At 44.8% G+C, this 17,559-nt stretch overlaps 1 protein-coding gene across 4 annotated transcripts in view; it reads right to left on the reverse strand.

Annotated features, from left to right (window-relative positions):
- LOC140734208 (uncharacterized) overlaps positions 1 to 17,559 on the reverse strand; it is a 29,776-nt gene that overhangs the window by 11,114 nt on the left and 1,103 nt on the right. For all 4 annotated transcript variants that reach the window (XM_073057883.1, XM_073057881.1, XM_073057882.1 and 1 more), the window contains exons 2-3: positions 10,910 to 13,775; positions 9,241 to 9,376 (exon numbers count right to left, since the gene is read on the reverse strand). In XM_073057883.1, the coding sequence (XP_072913984.1) occupies positions 9,241 to 9,376; positions 10,910 to 13,765 (2,992 nt within the window). In that variant the 5' untranslated portion in view covers positions 13,766 to 13,775. The remainder of the gene's footprint in view (positions 1 to 9,240; positions 9,377 to 10,909; positions 13,776 to 17,559) is intronic.

Below are 17,559 nucleotides of genomic sequence, written 5' to 3' on the forward strand. Positions count from 1 at the left end.
TCATTTGGACTTTAATCTAGATGTAATTTCAAAACCCAACACCAGATGGTGCATTTCATCTGCTTAACAGTAAGCATACAATGAAACATGTTAACCTCACTTAGAACAAATAGGCTCCTAGTATAATAGTACTATCCTTTAGTCAGAAATACTTAACAAATATTTGACTTAATCTGTTCTGCTTTTGCTCTGCTTATTGTACAAGACCATCATATAGGAGCATAATTAAATATTTCAGCCCATCTAGTCTGCTTCACCATTCGATGTTGGCCGATATACTATCCCTCTCCTCGTATAGCGAGGCTGTCCTCCCTGGTTCTTGGCCGAGATAGAATGGATGTGGAGAGGATGTTTCTAATATTGGGCAAATCTTGGACCCGAGGACATGGCCAATACCCTCAGAGGGCACATTTCTTTAGAACAGAGATGAAGAGGGATTTCTTCAACCAGAGAGTGGTGAATCTGTGGAATTCAATGCCACAGATGGCTGTGGAGGCCAAGACATTGGGCATATTTACACAGAGGTTGATAGATTCTTGATTCGCAAAGGTGTCAAAGGTTATGGGCAGAAGGCAGGAAAATGGGGATAAGAGGGGTTAATAAATCAGCCATGATGAAATAGTGGAGCTGACGCAATGGGCTGAATTCTGCTTTTTGGTGTCTTATAGTTTTGTATATTATAGACAAATCAGCACAGCAAGAACAAAAAAAAAAAAATCAAATTCATCACTTGCGAAGAATTTCTGTTTGGAAAGGATGGCCATAATGTTCCTGGAGCCAAATAACAAAACAGAGTTGAAGCACAGGATGAACATCAAAACATTTAAGGAGAGCAACACAGTTGATTAAAGGAGTATTTAAAATGAGACAGGAAGGTATTGACTAACAACGACAGGGAGAAATTCTGCAGATGCTACAAATCCAGAGCAACACACATGCACGCACAAAATGCCCAAGGAGCTCAGCAGGTCAGGCAGGAAGCGTTCATGGAAATGAATAAACCATTGAAGTTTCAGACCAATACACTTCTTTAGGACTGGAAAGGAAGGGGCGAAATACCAGAATAAAAAGGTGGATCGCGGGGAGGGGAAAGATTGCTAGAAGGCGATAGGTGAAGAGGTGAAGACAGGCGAGTAGGAAAGGTAAATGGCTAGAGAAATGCCTGGCCACCGAAAGTTCCGCTTTCGGCGGATAGAGCGGAGGTGCTCGACGAAGTGGTCATCCAGTTAATGACGGGTCTCACCAGTGTAGAGAAGGTCACATCAGGAGCACTGGACATAATAGTTGATCCCCGCAGATTCGCAGGTGAGGTGTCGCCCCACCTGGCAGGACCGTTTGAAGCTCTGAATGGGCGGAGGTGAACGTGCAGGTACAGCATTTGGGCTACTTGAAGGGAAAAGTGCTGGGATGGAGATTAGTGAGGAAGGACAAATGGAAAAGGGAAGAGGGAGCAACACCTGCAGAAAGCAGAGAGGAGGTGTGACTAATAACTTGGATGACAAAACACAAAAATACAACTGCAGATGCTGTGGATCAAAGAATTCGTACATAACGCTGGAAGAACTCAGCAGGTCAGGCAGCAACCTCACCATCAAACCTGCAGACCAAGGTGGTGCCATAGTAGTCTGGCAGACGGACCTCTACCTCACCGAGGCCAAACGGCAGCTCTCCGACACCTCCTCGTACTTACCCCTGCCATAGGACCCCACCAAAAAACATCAATCCACTGTTTCCCACACCATCTCCACCCTCATCAACTCTGGACACCTTCCTCCCTCAGCCAAAAATCTCAATTCCCACACCCCGCACAGCTCGGTTTTACCTCCTCCCCAAGATCCACAAGCCTGACTGTCCCAGCAGACCCATAGTTTCAGCCTGCTCCAGCCCCACCGAACTTGTGTCTGCCTACCTGGACTCCATTTTATCCCCCATAGGTCAGTCTCTCCCCACCTACATCCAGGATACATCCCATGCCCTTCACCTCTTCAATAACTTCCAATTCCCCGGCCCCGACCGCTTCATTTTTATCATGTATGTTCAATCCTTCTACAGCTGCATCCCCCATCAAGAAGGCCTCAAAGCCCTTTGCTACTTTTTGGATAACAGACCCACCAGTTCCCCAGCACCACCACACTCCTCCGGTTGGCGGAGCTTGTTCTAACTCTCAATAACTTCTCCTTTGGTTCTTCCCACTTTCTCCAGATCAAGGGCGTAACCATGGGCACTGGCATGGGCCCCAGCATTGCCTGCCTCTTTATGGGTTATGTGGAACAGTCTATGCTCCAAATCTATACTGGCACCACTCCCCAACTTTTCCTCCGCTACATTGGCAACTACATTGGTGCTGCTTCCTGCACCCATGCTGAGCTCGTCAATTTCATCAACTTTGCCTCTAACTTTCACCCAGCCCTTAAATTCACTTGGGTCCATCTCGGACACTTCTCTCCCCTTGATCTCTGTCTCCATCTCTGGAGACAGACTATCCACTGACATCTTCTACAAACCCACCGACTCCCATAACTACCTTGACTGTACCTCTTCCCACCCTGCCCTATGCAAAAATGCCATTCCTTATTCCCAGTTCCTCCATCTCTGCCACACCAGCTCCCAGGATGAGGCTTTCCATTCCAGGACTTCTCAAATGTCCTCTTTCTTTCAGGATCGTGGTTTCCCTTTTGGCATCATCAAAGATGTCCTCACCCACATCTCCTCCACTTCCCACACTTCAGCCCTCAACCCATCCTCCCGTCACCACAACAGGGACAGGGTCCCCCTTGTCCTCACCTACCACCCCACCAGCCTCCGGATCCAACATATTATCCCTCCGCAACTACCCGGTCCACACGTCCCTCCCCACAGAACTCCCAACTGGCACTTATCCCTGCAAGCACAAATGCTACACCTGTCCCCACACCTGCCCCCTTTACCACCATTCCAGGCCCCAGACAGTCCTTCCAGGTGAGGCAACACTTCACCTGCGAGTCTGCTGGAGTCGTCTATTGCATCCGGTGCAGCCTCCTCTACATCGGCGAGACCCGATGCAGATTGGGAGACCGCTTCGTCAAGCACCTCCGCTCCGTCCGTCACAATAGACAGGACCTCCCGGTTGCCACCCACTTCAACTCTGCCTCTCATTCCCATCTAGATATGTCCATACATGGCCTCCTCTACTGCCATGATGAGGCCAAACTCAGGTTGGAGGAGCAACACCTCATCTACCGTCTGGGTAGCCTCCAGCCTGGTGGTATGAACATTGAATTCTCCAATTTCCGGTAATTCCCTCCCCCTCCCCCTATCCCAGGACCCTCTCTGCCTCTCTCCCCTTTCAACTCTCTGCTTCTTTATCTCTACAGTTCTTTCATGCTTATCCCCTCCCCCCTTTATCCTTCCTCTGATTGGTTCTCCACCTGGTGCCTCTAGGCCCTACCCCCTCCCCATCTCTATTACTGGGCTTCGGCCCTTTCTACCCCCCCATTCCTGATGAAGGGTCTCGGCCCGAAACATTTTATATTTTGGCTACTCTTTTCTCATAAATGCTGCCTGACCTGCTGAGTTCTTCCAGCATTGTGTATGTATAACTTGGATGACAGTTCTTAATCCAGTTCCTCCTTTAAAGCAGAAATTATCACTGCATTTACAAGCATTTAGAGCATTACAAATGTGCTGAATTAAATGAAACGATGCAAATTACTTGCAATTTAAAGCCACATTCTTAAAGTAAAAAATTCAGCCAGCATAAAATGTGACAATTGCAGACTTGACACCCTATCACCCAGCACACAAGTCTGAATGCCCTGCCTCCTCCCTCCACTCCCCAACTCGGACACTTCCATCTTGCACGGGTCACTTTTCATCCTTTATTGCTGCTGTTTCCACACATACTACTGCTCGTTTTAAGATATTAGTGCCAGCAATATTACTGTCTTATGCAGCTTGAACGTTGTCAGCTTGTCTACCTTTAGGCCATGCCACTCAATTATGTTGTGACTGTATATGCTGGATCATAACTATGTTGTAAGAGACTATCCATTGTGTTTTGCTCATTGGCCCCACAGGAACAAGATTCCATTTGGTTGCATACATGTGTATGGTTGAATGACAATAACCTTGAACTCAAACTCAGTAGGGAAGTCAATGAGCGTGCAAAATTGAAGACAAGCAGTTGAGATTTGGCAATCAGTAGGGCCTAAACAGGCCAATTGCAATAGCTTTGCTTCCTTTATAAATGAAGGTTTCTCTCAAGCAAAAATTGTCAGGACAACAGTTAATCAGGAAGATACAATTTGATAAGCGGGTGATTCAGTCTGCCATTTCCTTGTCCCCCATTACATCTCCAGCATCGTTTTCCTGCAGTCCGATATCCACTCTCTTTTATACTTTACATATTAAAGAGGATACCAACAGTTTTAGATATTATTGGATAGCTTACTTTCACATTCCATCTTTACTTTCTTAATGACTTAGTTGCATTCAGGTGGTATTTTGAAAGCCTCCTGTACCTTCCGAATTGCTTACAGAAATCCCGGCCACTGCTGCACCGCGTCATCCCAACCAGTGTTCTTTTCCGACCAATTCCAGCCAGCTCCTCTCATGCTGCTATAATTCCTTTTGCTTCAACTGCAACTCTGATACATCTGACTTTAGCCTCTCAAATTTCAGGGCGAAATCAATCATAATGATCACTTTCCCCTCAGGGTTCTTTTACCTTAATCGCTCTAATCAGTTCCGGTTCATTGCACAACACCCATTGCAGAATAGCTGATCCTCTAGTGGGCTCAACCATGAGCTGCTCTAACAAGCCATCTCTTGGGCACTCTAGAAATTCCCCCTCCTGGATTCCTTTTGATACAATGTGTATCCTTGGACATTAGGCTCCCAGATATAATCTTTCAGCCATGATTCAGTGATGCCTACATCATACCTGCCAACCTGCAACTGTGCTACAAGTTTATCCACCTTATCTGTTTGTAAACCAATTACCTCATCCTCAGCACCATCAATCTGCTAAATTAGTTTAAACTACAACTCTCCCCCACCCCCCAGAACAACTGTAACTAACCTGACCGCAAGGTTATTGGCACCCTCCCCCCCCACGAGTTCAGGTTACAAATCTGACCCGTGCCCTGCACCAGTTCCTCCTCTTCTTCGGTTGTCCATCGAAATCCGATGACGAAGTCCACTCCTTTAACGGTGAGATCTTTGATGACTATACAGTCCTATCCTGGACCCACAAGCTCTATTGCAGATGGGACATGTAAATTGGTAGTGATGGCAACCGTGGCTGCATTTCTCCTGGCTCTCTTCTGCTGTCTTCTGGTTGTTCTTTCCATCTCCAGAATACGAACCCCGTCCCTACACAGCTGTCGCCAAGTGTTACAGTCAGCAGCAACGTCCTCCAGGTCCTCAGGTCTGATCTTGTACTTCCTTAATGCATTCTTCATCTGGCCCTTATAGCGCTTCTTCGGCCCTCCGGCTGAGTGTCGACCATTATGTAGCTGGCTGTTCCTCAGCCACACATTCACATACCAAGTCACCCTATTCTTGCCCTCACTGGCATGTGGCACAGGTGGCAATCTAGAGATTATAGCCCAGAGGTCCTGTTCTCAGCTTTCTATCCAGCTCCCCAAAGTCTCTCTTCAGGTCCTCCTCACCTTGTCTACCCATGTCATTGGTGCCAAAATGTACCAAGACTTCCAGCTGCTCACCCTCGCCCTTGAAAGCCACGGGCACAATCCAAGACATCCCTGACTCTGGCAGCGTATCATCCGAGTATCTGACACACCCATCGAACCTCGCCTGCTCCTCTGACTTGCCAAGACTGCAGTGCTCTTTCACCTCTCGGCTCTTGGGCCACAGCACCTGACTCAATGCTAGAGACTGGTCACTGGATCTTCCACCAGCCCCCTTCCCCTCCTCAGTATCTAAAGTTGTATACTTGGAGGGGAACAGCCACAGGTGTACTCCGCACTGGCTGTGCATTCCCCCCTCCTCCTCCCGACAGTCACCCAGTTATCTGTCTCTGCAACTTTGGGGTGACTACTGCCCTGTAACTCTTATCCATCTCCCCCTCATTCTCCCATACGAGTCGAAGGTCAAATTGCAGCTCCAGTTCCTTGATACGCTCTCCCAGGAGCTGCACCTGGTGCGGATGTGTTTATCCGGGAGACTGGCGTTTTCTCAGACTTCCCACACACTTTACAAACCACTGTCCCTGGAGCTAATCTCAGCCTGGAGCTATGCACCAATAGACTAGGAATAAACAAATTAAGGACAGGAGAGTGCAACTCAAAGACAATCGCTGCTCCACTTGCACCTGCGCTATTTTTATTGGTCTTTTCTATTGAATCCCTCTTACCGATTGGTCACCCCTCACTCAGAACCTGCCGCAAAACTCTGCCTTTGAAACTGATTAAAACTCTGAAAGCTTGACTGCTGCCCTGATCAAAGAGTAGCTCTTTTCACACACCCCTGGCATGGATTGTCCGACTTTTACTAATCAAGTTATCAACCTCCACATTAAATATACCCAATGACTTGGCCTTCAATGCTGTCTGGGACAATGAGTTTCACAGATTCACCACCCTCTGGCTAAAGAAATTCCTCATCTCTTTTCTGAAGTGAAGTCTTCCTATTCTGAGGCTGCGCTCTCTGATCTCAGGCTCCCCCACTATAGGGAGCATCCTCTCCATGTCCACTCTATATTCAATAAGTTTCAAAGATTCCTTGTCCCATTCGTTTAAACTCCAACTAATCATCCCTAAAGAAAGTGAATTCTACATGTAGGGAGTGATTACTCTGGACATCAAACCTACATTTAACCAAGTGAAACATCAGAGACCCCAGCCAAAAATGGGCAATGGGAGTGGTGGGGGGTGGGGGGGAGGGGAGAAGACCCCAATGATGGATTCATGACTTAAGAAAAATCCATTGCCAGTCACTTCAATTCTAGGCCACTGGTGCAGGAATCCCTTCCGTCAAAATGAGACCAACTCTTCAAGTGCCCTCTTTCCAAGCTCAGAAGTCTAGATGCTTGATGATCACACGATACTCAATTCCATTCACAACTCCTCGGCAAATGAAACAATCCATGCGTGGATGCACCAAGATGGACGACACAAAAAAAAGAGATGGGGAGGTAGCAAGCAGCTTTCCTGCCTCACTGATCCATGCAATGCCTCTCTAACAATGAAGTAAACTGATAATGCCTTTAAAAAGGGTGTGAGACACAGTCATCATCTTGGTGTTCACTACTGCCCACAGCCAAATTGAACCACCAGCACAAATACCGTGGCTACAGGAGTAGGAAAGGCTGAGAATCTTGCAGACGGTAACTCACATCTCAACTTCCCACAGGCTTGTCCACCATCTCAATGTCAATGTATCTTGTGTATGTGGCACCATTGAAATTCCATCTGTCTGCACAACTCTTCTGTACAATAACCATGTCAGACTAGGGAGAGCCGTGCACAACTACCAACGTACTCAGTAAAGTTGACAAATGGTGTCCTCAGCAACAAAACCTTGCCCAGTTTCTCCGTAACCAAAAGACCACAAGACAATATAAGATGGAATTCAATCCAGAAAAGTGAGAAGTGATACACTTTGAAATGTCAAACCAGAAGTTACAGTGTGGAGGAACAGAGGGATCATGGGATTCAAGTTCATTAATCCCTTGAAGTTGCTGCACAAGTCAATAGGGTGTACTGGCCTGAGGACTGAGCTCATGAGCTGTGAGGTAATGCTGCAGCTCTACAAAACCCTGGCTAGACACTTGGGATATTGGAACAGAGGGGGCGCAGAGGAGATCTACTAGGGTGCTGGAATGACTAGAAAGCAATGTTTTATGTGGAAAGGATAAGTGAACTAGGGCATTTCTCTTTGGAACACAGGAGGATGAGAGGCAACTTTATAGAGGTGTACAGGACAGACTTCTTCCCCAGAGCAGAAATAGTTTATTCAATAGGACATCAATGTTTACTTCCAGATGATGTCCTTGAAGTGTGTGGAGGGAAGTTTAGGGAAGATTGTTTTATTTGATACACGGAATGGCAAGGGCTTGGTGGTCGAGGATTTAGGAACATTTTGAGATATTCAGAGGCTGGATAAAAGGAAAATGGAATGTTATAGGAGGAAGGGGGTTAGACTGATCAGAGTAGATTTATACAGATCGGTACAACATCATGGGTTGAAGGGCACATGTTATGCTGTTCTATAATTTGCTATTAAAATGCTTGCAAATCATTCTCCACAGAAGAGCTCAAGAAAGGATACATATGCAGAAATATTCTAACAATTGTTTTATTTATTACATTTCAAATTCTAAACTGGCCAGATTAGCAAGACAATGCTAGTTTCCTGCAAAACTTAATCTTAGAAGGTAGTTATCATCGCATGGCAACCAGCTTCAAAAATTACAATGGAGTACAAGCCAGAAGAGAAATCTGCCAAACCATGTTTTTTATTCTTGTTAAAGAAACAAAGAGCACATTCAAACACTGAAGGCACTTCAGAAACAGACTGAGGCAAGTTTTACCTCACCCGCGCCCCTCCTTAGCAACACTAAATCAGGCTTGATGGCAAGTGAAGCCAAGTCCCAAAGAGACATTTAATACCCTCTGCATAAAAAGGTGCAAGATTAACTTAAACTGGATTCAAGCTACAAGTTCACAACCCTATTCAAATGCTTCAGCTGTGAACTTGGAGATGATGATCAATTAAATAGGAGAGAATTTTCATTGAAACATTTGGCATGAACACAATCCTTTTGGATTTGCCAAAAGAGTCAATTATTTTCATAATGATTAATACCAATAATAAACCATTGGCACCTTGCCAATTACAAGCCTTAGATCCCACACCAGTGTATGTACATAGTATGTATATAAAATATATATACACACATATCTACACAATTACTTCGATAATAAATTTACTTGACTTTGAAAATTACCTTGCTTGATAAGGTATAATTACTTTGCCCATTTGGTTGGACAAGATTTCAATATAATTTAAACAAAGTTGCAATTCAAATTCTAAATTAAAACACATTGTTCTTGCCCAGAACTACATTCTACTCCGTGCTATCTAAATTAGTATCGCTGGGAAACATCCCAGAACAAAGAACGTTCTCAGATCAGCACTTAACTCTACAATAATGTTTATTTAAAATTCCCAAGGATGTTTTTATAGATTGTTAATTCTTTTGTGCACAAATGCCTATTAATAGCACCCAGTACTTACCCATGGTGAAGAGCTGAACTGGTTTGGAGCCTGGTCTTTCCAGCTCCTGGGCGGGATCCTTTGAGGCTACCTGTGGAGATCTTCGTTTTACCCCAGGTATCCTTGAGGTAACTTGAGATTCTGCTTTAACGAGCATCTGAAAGAGAATGGCATTTACAACCACAAAGATTTCTCTGTTATAAATGTTGCTGTGAAACTGTGTACTAATCAAGTGTCACTCCAGTATATTATTCTTGGATATGTGGCCTTAAGTTTGATTCTGCCATTTTAAACATGCTTGATTTAGAGCAGATATTTACTTATTATTGAGATACAGCACAGAACAGGGCCTTCTGGCGCTTTGAGCCGCACCGCCCAGCAAAACCCGAGATTAATCATAGCCTAATCACAGGGGGGTGGGGAGGAGAGAACAGCCGAGTCTCCCATAGCCTCTCCTTTCCAGGTGTAGTGATCGCCACAGGACAACTATTTGGCTTGCCTCGCAGAAGGCCTCTCCTACACCACTGTGTCCATAGCAACACCTCCACTGTCTACTGAGCTTGCCCTGTCATGGCACGACTGAGTGTCCAACCGTATAATTGGGAGGGTGGGCTGGGTTTATCAGCCTTGGTTTGCAGCCAGCCTAGGAGAAGGACAACTCCGATTCCAAACCCAGGTAGAAGGGACTCGTTAGCCTTGCCAGGCAGTCTGTCTTGGAGAAGGAAAGCTCTGGTACTCGACCTACAGCTTGCCGTGCCATCCCCTCAGCCTAAAGAGTGGAGCCGACCCTCACTATAAACCTATGCAGCGCAGGCCGGAAGAAAAGTCCTATAGCAATGGAGAAGGGGTGAAATGACAAGTGTTAGATGACACTGAAAGTCAGTCTCAACTCTGCACATAGGTGGCTCAGAAGTCACCACCAATCGCACCATCGCTCAAGGACTTCTTCCTTCTTGATCTTCGCAGTTGAAGAACCAGCTATCACCAAAACACAGGGCAATTCACAATGATCAATTAACCTACCAACTGGTAGGTCTTCAGACTGCGGAAGGAAGAAACCCACTCAGTAACGGGAGGAACATACAGTCTCCTTACAGGCAGCCGGGGGGGGTCGTCGCTGGTACTGTTTAGCTTTGTGCTAACCACCTCCACCATGTAGATACCCTGCACAAGGTAATACTGCAAACCCAAAGAAAAGTTGGAAAACATCAGCCAGCACGTGTGATGAGTTGTTCATCTGTTAAGCTAAATATAAACCTTTTCTTCAGATGCTACTTGGTCTGTTCAATATTAATAAACATATTTCTCATTTAATGGCCAATTTTAAATGCAAGTTTTAAGCAAATGCATCTAACTCTAGTCAAGTTTAGTTGGAGAACTTCTTTCCCCATCTATCCACCCTTCCAAGCCCCTCTTCCAATTAAAGTTTGTAATAAATCAAAACCCTTGCTCAGACTAGTAAACAGATTTTATTTGGGCATTATAGTTACTGCCTCCAAAAGGTGCCACTGCATGAAGTGACTAACTCAGACACAGGAGACTGCAGATGCTGGGATCTGGAGGAACTTGGGAGAGGTTGTTCCAGGTTGAGACTCATCCGTCTGCCCAACCTGCAAAGTTCCTCCAGCAGTTTGGTTTTTTGTGCTCTAGAAATACAGGATAGTGTGCAAACAGCGAAAAATCCACTTACTTTGGTATCAGCCCCAGTCCGGCCAGACGGAAGGTGATTACTGGCCTCAGTCTGCCCAGTTCCGACACTGCTTGGCTTCCCTAGGATTAGGCGAGGTTTTGGAGGGCACATCTTGGAAAGAGTGGATGGTTGTATTGGAGGCTTTCCCCCTCTTCCCGTTGAGGAAGAACTCAGCCTAGTGGTTCTTCTAGGCAAAGGTATAGACTTCTTTTCTGCACTGCGTTTATCTTCCTGAGACCCAGCTGCCAGATTGAGAGTTTTCCTTCTGGTTGCAGGAAGGGAGGAAGTGGGTTTCGAGGAGCTTGTCATCAACACTTTCGCTTTCTGCTCAATTCTTGGTGCATTTACGACCCTTCCACTGGCGCGCTTGGTGTCACTTTTGATAGATCCAGAGCTTAAGTCAGCTTTGGGAACTTGTTTATCAAGATAATCAGCATCATCCTGAAGGGTGGAGGAAGAGCTCTGGAAGGAATGATCAAATGGCATATATTCCAGAAAACTCACTCTCATAGCAACATTTGGAGTAGACATGAAGTGCGGAGCCCATTCTGAACTCACTGCATCGTGAACTAAATCAGCACTTTCACAAACATTAAGTTCTTCGTTTTTCATAGAATCTCTTAAATGTATACTTTTTATCAAGTCAGGAGGATCTTTCTGAAGTTCTGCAGAACTGATGTTGCCATCATTGTCTTGATGTAGTTCACTTCTGGCAGAAGATTTGGAATCATCTTTTCCAAAATTTGGGATGGCATTTGAATCTTTTAAGTGGCTACTCTCACCATTTTGCTTTATTCCCTGCTGTTCTGAGACAGAAATTAACGCACTGCCATCACGTTTTCCCACAAGTGTAAGGCTTTCAGAATTGAGTTGTTCAAGATCAATTAAGCCTTCTGAAGACAGATGTGGCTCACAACTGGGCAGCTCTTTACTTCTGCCATCTTCTACCACTTCCAAGCTGTTACCAACTTCCGGTGGCTCAAACCTTGCATCTTTGAGGTCAGACATAGTTACATTTAGCTGCACTGCCTCACTTGTGAACTTGCAGAGTGACAAGGTAGTCACTTTGCTAACATCACCTCCAAAGCACTCTTCATGTTTCAATGTTTCAAAGGTTGCATTTCTTTGGTCTACATTCATGGTATTAATTAATTGCATTTGATTGTCTATACTTGGAGGTAAGATGCCAGCAGCCTCATTGGAGTCACTTCCCAAATTGCATTCATGCTTCGATGCTTCAAAGGTTGCATTTTTATGGTCCATTGTCATGGTATCATTTAATTGCACTTTATCACCTATAATGGGAAGTAACATGCCAGTGACCTTGGGGTCACTTCCCAAATTGCATTCATGCTTCGATGCTTCAAAGGTTGTATTTTTATGGTCCACTGTCATGGTATCATTCAATTGCACTTTATTTCCTGTCGATGGAAGCCTGTTGGAGTCATTCCCAAAGCTGCATTCAGGCTTTGATGCATCAAATGTTCTATTACCTTTCAATGTCATTGTTTCGTTCAATTGGATCAAGTTCCCTGGAGTGAGACTTTGCGGAAAATTAGTCAGCGTAGCTGGCTTCTCAACCTCATTCCCAAAGCACACATTCTGTTGAGGCACGACCAGAATTTCGTCACTTACCGTAGGCCCTTCACACAACAGCAAGTCTGCCTTAGACAGAGGCAACTTTGAGGCTGATGAGGGCTTTGTTTGTATGGCACTTTTATCAGGGAATTCATTCTTTGATGGCATATCTGAAGTATCAGTGTGCACCATGGTGCCATCTAATGTCATTAAATCTTCTACACCCTCCGAAGGACGGCAGTTGGTTACGGCGGGTGACTGGTTCACATTTTTGGAATGACCTTCTGCCTCTGGCACAGAAGGAGCAATGCCCACAAGATCCTTGGGGTCACTCGGCACCTCAGTATCAAACTGAATCAAGTTTCCTGAAAATGACACGGTCTCAGAATCACAGTCAGAGTATCCATTTTCTAATGTGTCACTTGAGGGCAGCTCAATACAGTTTATTTCTGTGTAGATTTGTTGACAACTGGTGTGCATTAAACTGTTTCCGGGCAATTCCAGAGTACAGCCAACACGTGGAGATTTTACTAGGGAGATGTCTGAGTAGAAGGAAGAAGAGCAGTCAAGTGGCATGGGCTCTTCAGTTATTACAGAAACATTGCTCATGGGCCACTGACTTAGTGCATTAACAGGACAAGTTTTGTCTTCATCGCTTAACTGAGCAGCTATCTCTAAACACTCTTGCATGATAGGGGTGGTTAATAAACTTGTAAAGTCACCAGGTTCTACTGGTGTAAGTGGTAAGTTGGCCGAGGGCACCAACTTGGATTCAGGTACCAACTTGGATTCAGGTACCAACTTGGATTCAGGTACACTGCAAGTGGCATCAGCGCCGGGCAAGCGGTTCTGCACCATAACCACATCTGAACTCTTGGTCTTTGCCGGTTTGCCATCAGAACACGGGAGACAAAATGTTGAATTGAGTGGACTTCCTTCTGTTTGTGCGGCCTTTTTGAACTTGGGTTCCATCTTCCTATCTAACTTCCGGATTGAATTCGGAGTGAAGGAGCCAGTGGTGAACCTTCTGCTTTTAACCTTTGAAACACTTGACCTTGGCAATTGATTCTCCAAAGGCTTCAAGTTATTGGTATCAATTGTGCTTTTACGCAGTCTATTCAGAGGTTTCTCCGGCCAGTTAGGAATTACATTTTTTCTGCTCTGCAGTGGAGGCCTAGCTTGTGCCCCCTTCTTAAAGTTCTCTTTAGCAGCAGTCAGAGTCCTGGAAACATCGCTAGTTGAAGCACTGCGTCTTGGTGCAGGTAGTGAGGACTTCATTGAGGTCAATCTGGTAAGGATGATCATTTGTGGAGTTTGGGGTTAAAAAAGGAAAATAGAACATTAACTGATAGGAACAGCATTTTTACATACAGTGCCTTGAAAAACTTTATCCCCAACAATTTTTACATGTTACTGTCTCATTTTCCAGAGTTAAAATATATTGAAGTAAGATTTTGTGAGCTAATCTATAAAACATTGTGCAATATATTATCAAAAGGAAAATTCCAAGGCCTGTCAGTTTACCAGAAAATTATAAACCAAAATTGTGAAGCTGAAGACTGGAGGAAAAGCTGAGGAGTAGGTTTAAAAGGTGGGGGGAGGGGAGAGAGAAACACAAGATGATAGGTGAAACTTGAAGGGGGAGGGATGAAATAAAGAGCTGGAAAGTTGACTGGTGAAAGACGTACAAGGCTGGAGAGAGGAGAGGTCTGATTGAAGAGGACAGAAGGCCATGGAAGAAAGAAAAGGGGGAGGAGCACAAAAGGGAGGCGAAGGGCAGGCAAGGAGACAAGGAGAGAGAGAAAAAAGGGGATGGGAAATGGTGAATGGGGTGGGGGGGTGGTCATTACCAGAGGTTAGAGAAATCAATGTTCATGCCATCAGGTTGGAGGCCATCCAGATCGGGATATGGTGTTGTTCCTCCAACCCAAGTGTGGCCTCATCACGACAGTGGAGGAGGATATGGATAGACATGTTGGAATGGGAAGTAGAATTGGGTGAGGGAAAGATGTGCATTGTGCTCGGTAGTGAGATCCCTTTGGAGATGGCAGAAGTTGCGGAGAATTATGTGCTGGACGTGGAGGCTGGTGGGGTGATTGGTGAGGACAAGAGGAACCCTATTCCTGGTAGGGTGGTGGGAGGATGGGCTGAGAGCAGATGTGCATGAAATGGAAGAGATGCGGTGGTAGAAGACAACCTTGTGGTCGGATGAGACCAAAGTGGAACGTTTTGTTCTCAACTCTAAATTATATGAAGCATAAATCTAATACTGTGCATCAGCCAGGTAACACCATCCCCACTGTAATGCATGGTGGAGGTAGCATCATGCTATGGGGGATGCTTTTCAGCAGCAGGGACTGGAAATCTGGTCAGGGTTCATGAGAAGATGAACGCTTCTAAATACAGAGAGATCCTAAACTTTTTTTTAAAAATTGCAAGCTTCTGCTAGAAACCATAAAGCAGGGAGAAAGTTCATCTTTCAGCAGAACAATGATCCACAGCACACTGCCAGAGCAACCACGGAGTGGCTTCAGATGAAGATAATTGATGTGCTTGAAAGGCCCACTCAGAGTCTGACCTTAACCTGATTGAACTTGCTCTGGCAAGACCACAAGATTGCTGTCCACTGCCATTCCCCAGCTAACCTGGCACAGCTCGAGGCACAGGAATAGGCAAATCTTGCTCCATCACATTGCGTAAAGCCAATAGAGACTTATCCCAAAAGACTACTGGTTGTAATAGCTGCAAGAAGTGGTTCAACTGGGTACTGAGCAAAGGTGGATGCACATTTTTGAACTTCTAACATTTGTTCAAAATTAGTTTTTCATGCTTTGGTTTTTTTAGGCTCTACTGTTGGGGAAGTGGGGGGGGGGGGGGAGAGAAGGAGTATGTGATTCACAAATTAAAAATTCTCAGTTAAATTGATCAAAATCCCTGATTGGAAGTACTCATTTATGTGAGCAAAGGGTCAGGATCTGAATACTTTTACAAGTCACAGTAAGCCATACACTAGCATTTAAAACAGGAAGATATTGTTTGAGTTTGGGGGACCTGAGTTACTCAGAGGTTGCATAGGCTAGGACTTTATCCCTAGAATGTTGGAGACTGAGGGGGTAACCTTCAGAGGTGTACAAGCTCATGAGGGGCAAGGTCAGTGGGGGGAAAAAAAAAACTTTCCCAGGGATGGGTGCTTTTTAAAAAAAAGCCTAGCTGTGAATCAGAGGGAAAAAGATTTAAAGGGACAGCAGGTCAACTTCTTCAAATATTAGGGACATTTAAGAAACTTTTAGATCGACACATGGATCATAGAAAAATGGAGGACTATAGATGCTATAAACTTCTATAGATGCACCATTGAGAGCATTCTGACAGGCTGCTTCACTGTCTGGTATCGGGGCAGGGGGCTACTGCATAGGACCGAAAGAAGCTGCAGAGGGCAGTAAATTTAGTTGGCTCCATCTTGGGTACTAGCCTACAAAGTACCCAGGACATCTTCAAGGAGCAGTGCCTCAGAAAGGCAGCGTCCATTATTAAGGACCTCCAGCACCCAGGGCATGCCCTTTTCTCACTGTTACCATCAAGGTAGGAGGCACTCACCGATTCAGAAACAGCTTCTTCCCATTTGCCATCTGAATCCTAAATGGACACTGAACCCTTGAACACTACCTCACTTTTTTAAAATATATATTATTTTCTTTTTTTGCATGATTTTTAAACTATTCAATATGTATACTGCAATTGATTTGCTTATTTATTCATTACTATCTTCTATATTATGTATTGCATTGAACTGCTGCTGAGTTAACAAACTTCACAACACATGCCGGTGATAATAAACCCGATTCTAATTCTATGTAGGAAGGAAGGGCTAGACTGGGTTAAAGGGTAGGCATAAACATTTTCAGCCAAAGGCCTATACCATGTTGAAGGGTTAAATGTTCTATATTATATGGAAATGATAGTGCACATGTGGAATGAACTGCAGGAAATGGTGGTTGAGCTTGACACGTTAATTGCTCATCTACCTCTGTGCAGAAGGTCATAGGTTCAAGTCCTACCACAGTGAATGTAACACTGCCAGAGGTGAAGCAAAATGAGAAATAGATGAGGGGTATCATGGTCACATAACAGCATCATGTCACTACAGTGTTGGTGGCGAGGGTTCAATTCCCACCACTGTCTATTCTTTCTGTGACCACATGGACTTCCTCCCACCTTCTGAAGAAGTATGGGTCAGTGGGTTAATTGATCACATGGGCGTAATTGGATGATGCAAGCTTGGTTGGCCGGATGAGCTGGTTACCGTATTGGATTTCTAAATAAAAAATAAAAGCCATATAGATAAACAGATGGATAAGATAGGCCAGGAGAGCAATGGGCAGCTTGCCAGGCAAAACAGTAGAAAGAAGTTTCACTCAAGGGCTTGTTACCATCCTGTAGAATGATGACTATGAAAAACCAATTGATCTATGACAATGCAGTTGTTGTATCAAACATTTAACAGACTTAAACCAGTGACAATACAAAATTCGACCAAGTCTAAAAAGTTACTGGATTTGGGCATGGGAGGAGGAGGGAGAGGAATTAATTTATTAAAGGGAAAGGTTAGGAGATGTCTTCAGTTTAAAATGGGAAAGATCTAATTAGGAATGGAGTTAGTAAAAAATAAGGTGGAAACAAATCACAACAAGAACATGTACAACCAAACATACCCCCCCCCCCAAACATACCCCATTACAGATCATGGGAAATGGCCAAAATTTGAAGGTGCTCAGGGGGAAAACAAACGACAATGAGGAATTAATTCCATGACTTTTAGTGGATTGAGGGGGGTGGCAGTGAAGGGGTGCCAAACCTGAAAATAAGCAACAAGGCTTCTTACTGTGTGCAAGGCCGTTACACGTAACAAACTGTCTATTTAAGCAATAAGTCTGCCCTGCCTATCATATTTGAAAGCCTTGCTCAACAATGCTTCAAACTAGAGATTCGAATGTGAAGTGATGCACACACAGTAAAATACAAACTGTTGATTTTTCAGGCCAAGACCCTTCATCAGGACGCCTCAGCCCGAA

The sequence above is a fragment of the Hemitrygon akajei genome, chromosome 10 (assembly GCF_048418815.1).
Source record: "Hemitrygon akajei chromosome 10, sHemAka1.3, whole genome shotgun sequence".
Lineage (NCBI taxonomy): Eukaryota > Metazoa > Chordata > Chondrichthyes > Myliobatiformes > Dasyatidae > Hemitrygon > Hemitrygon akajei.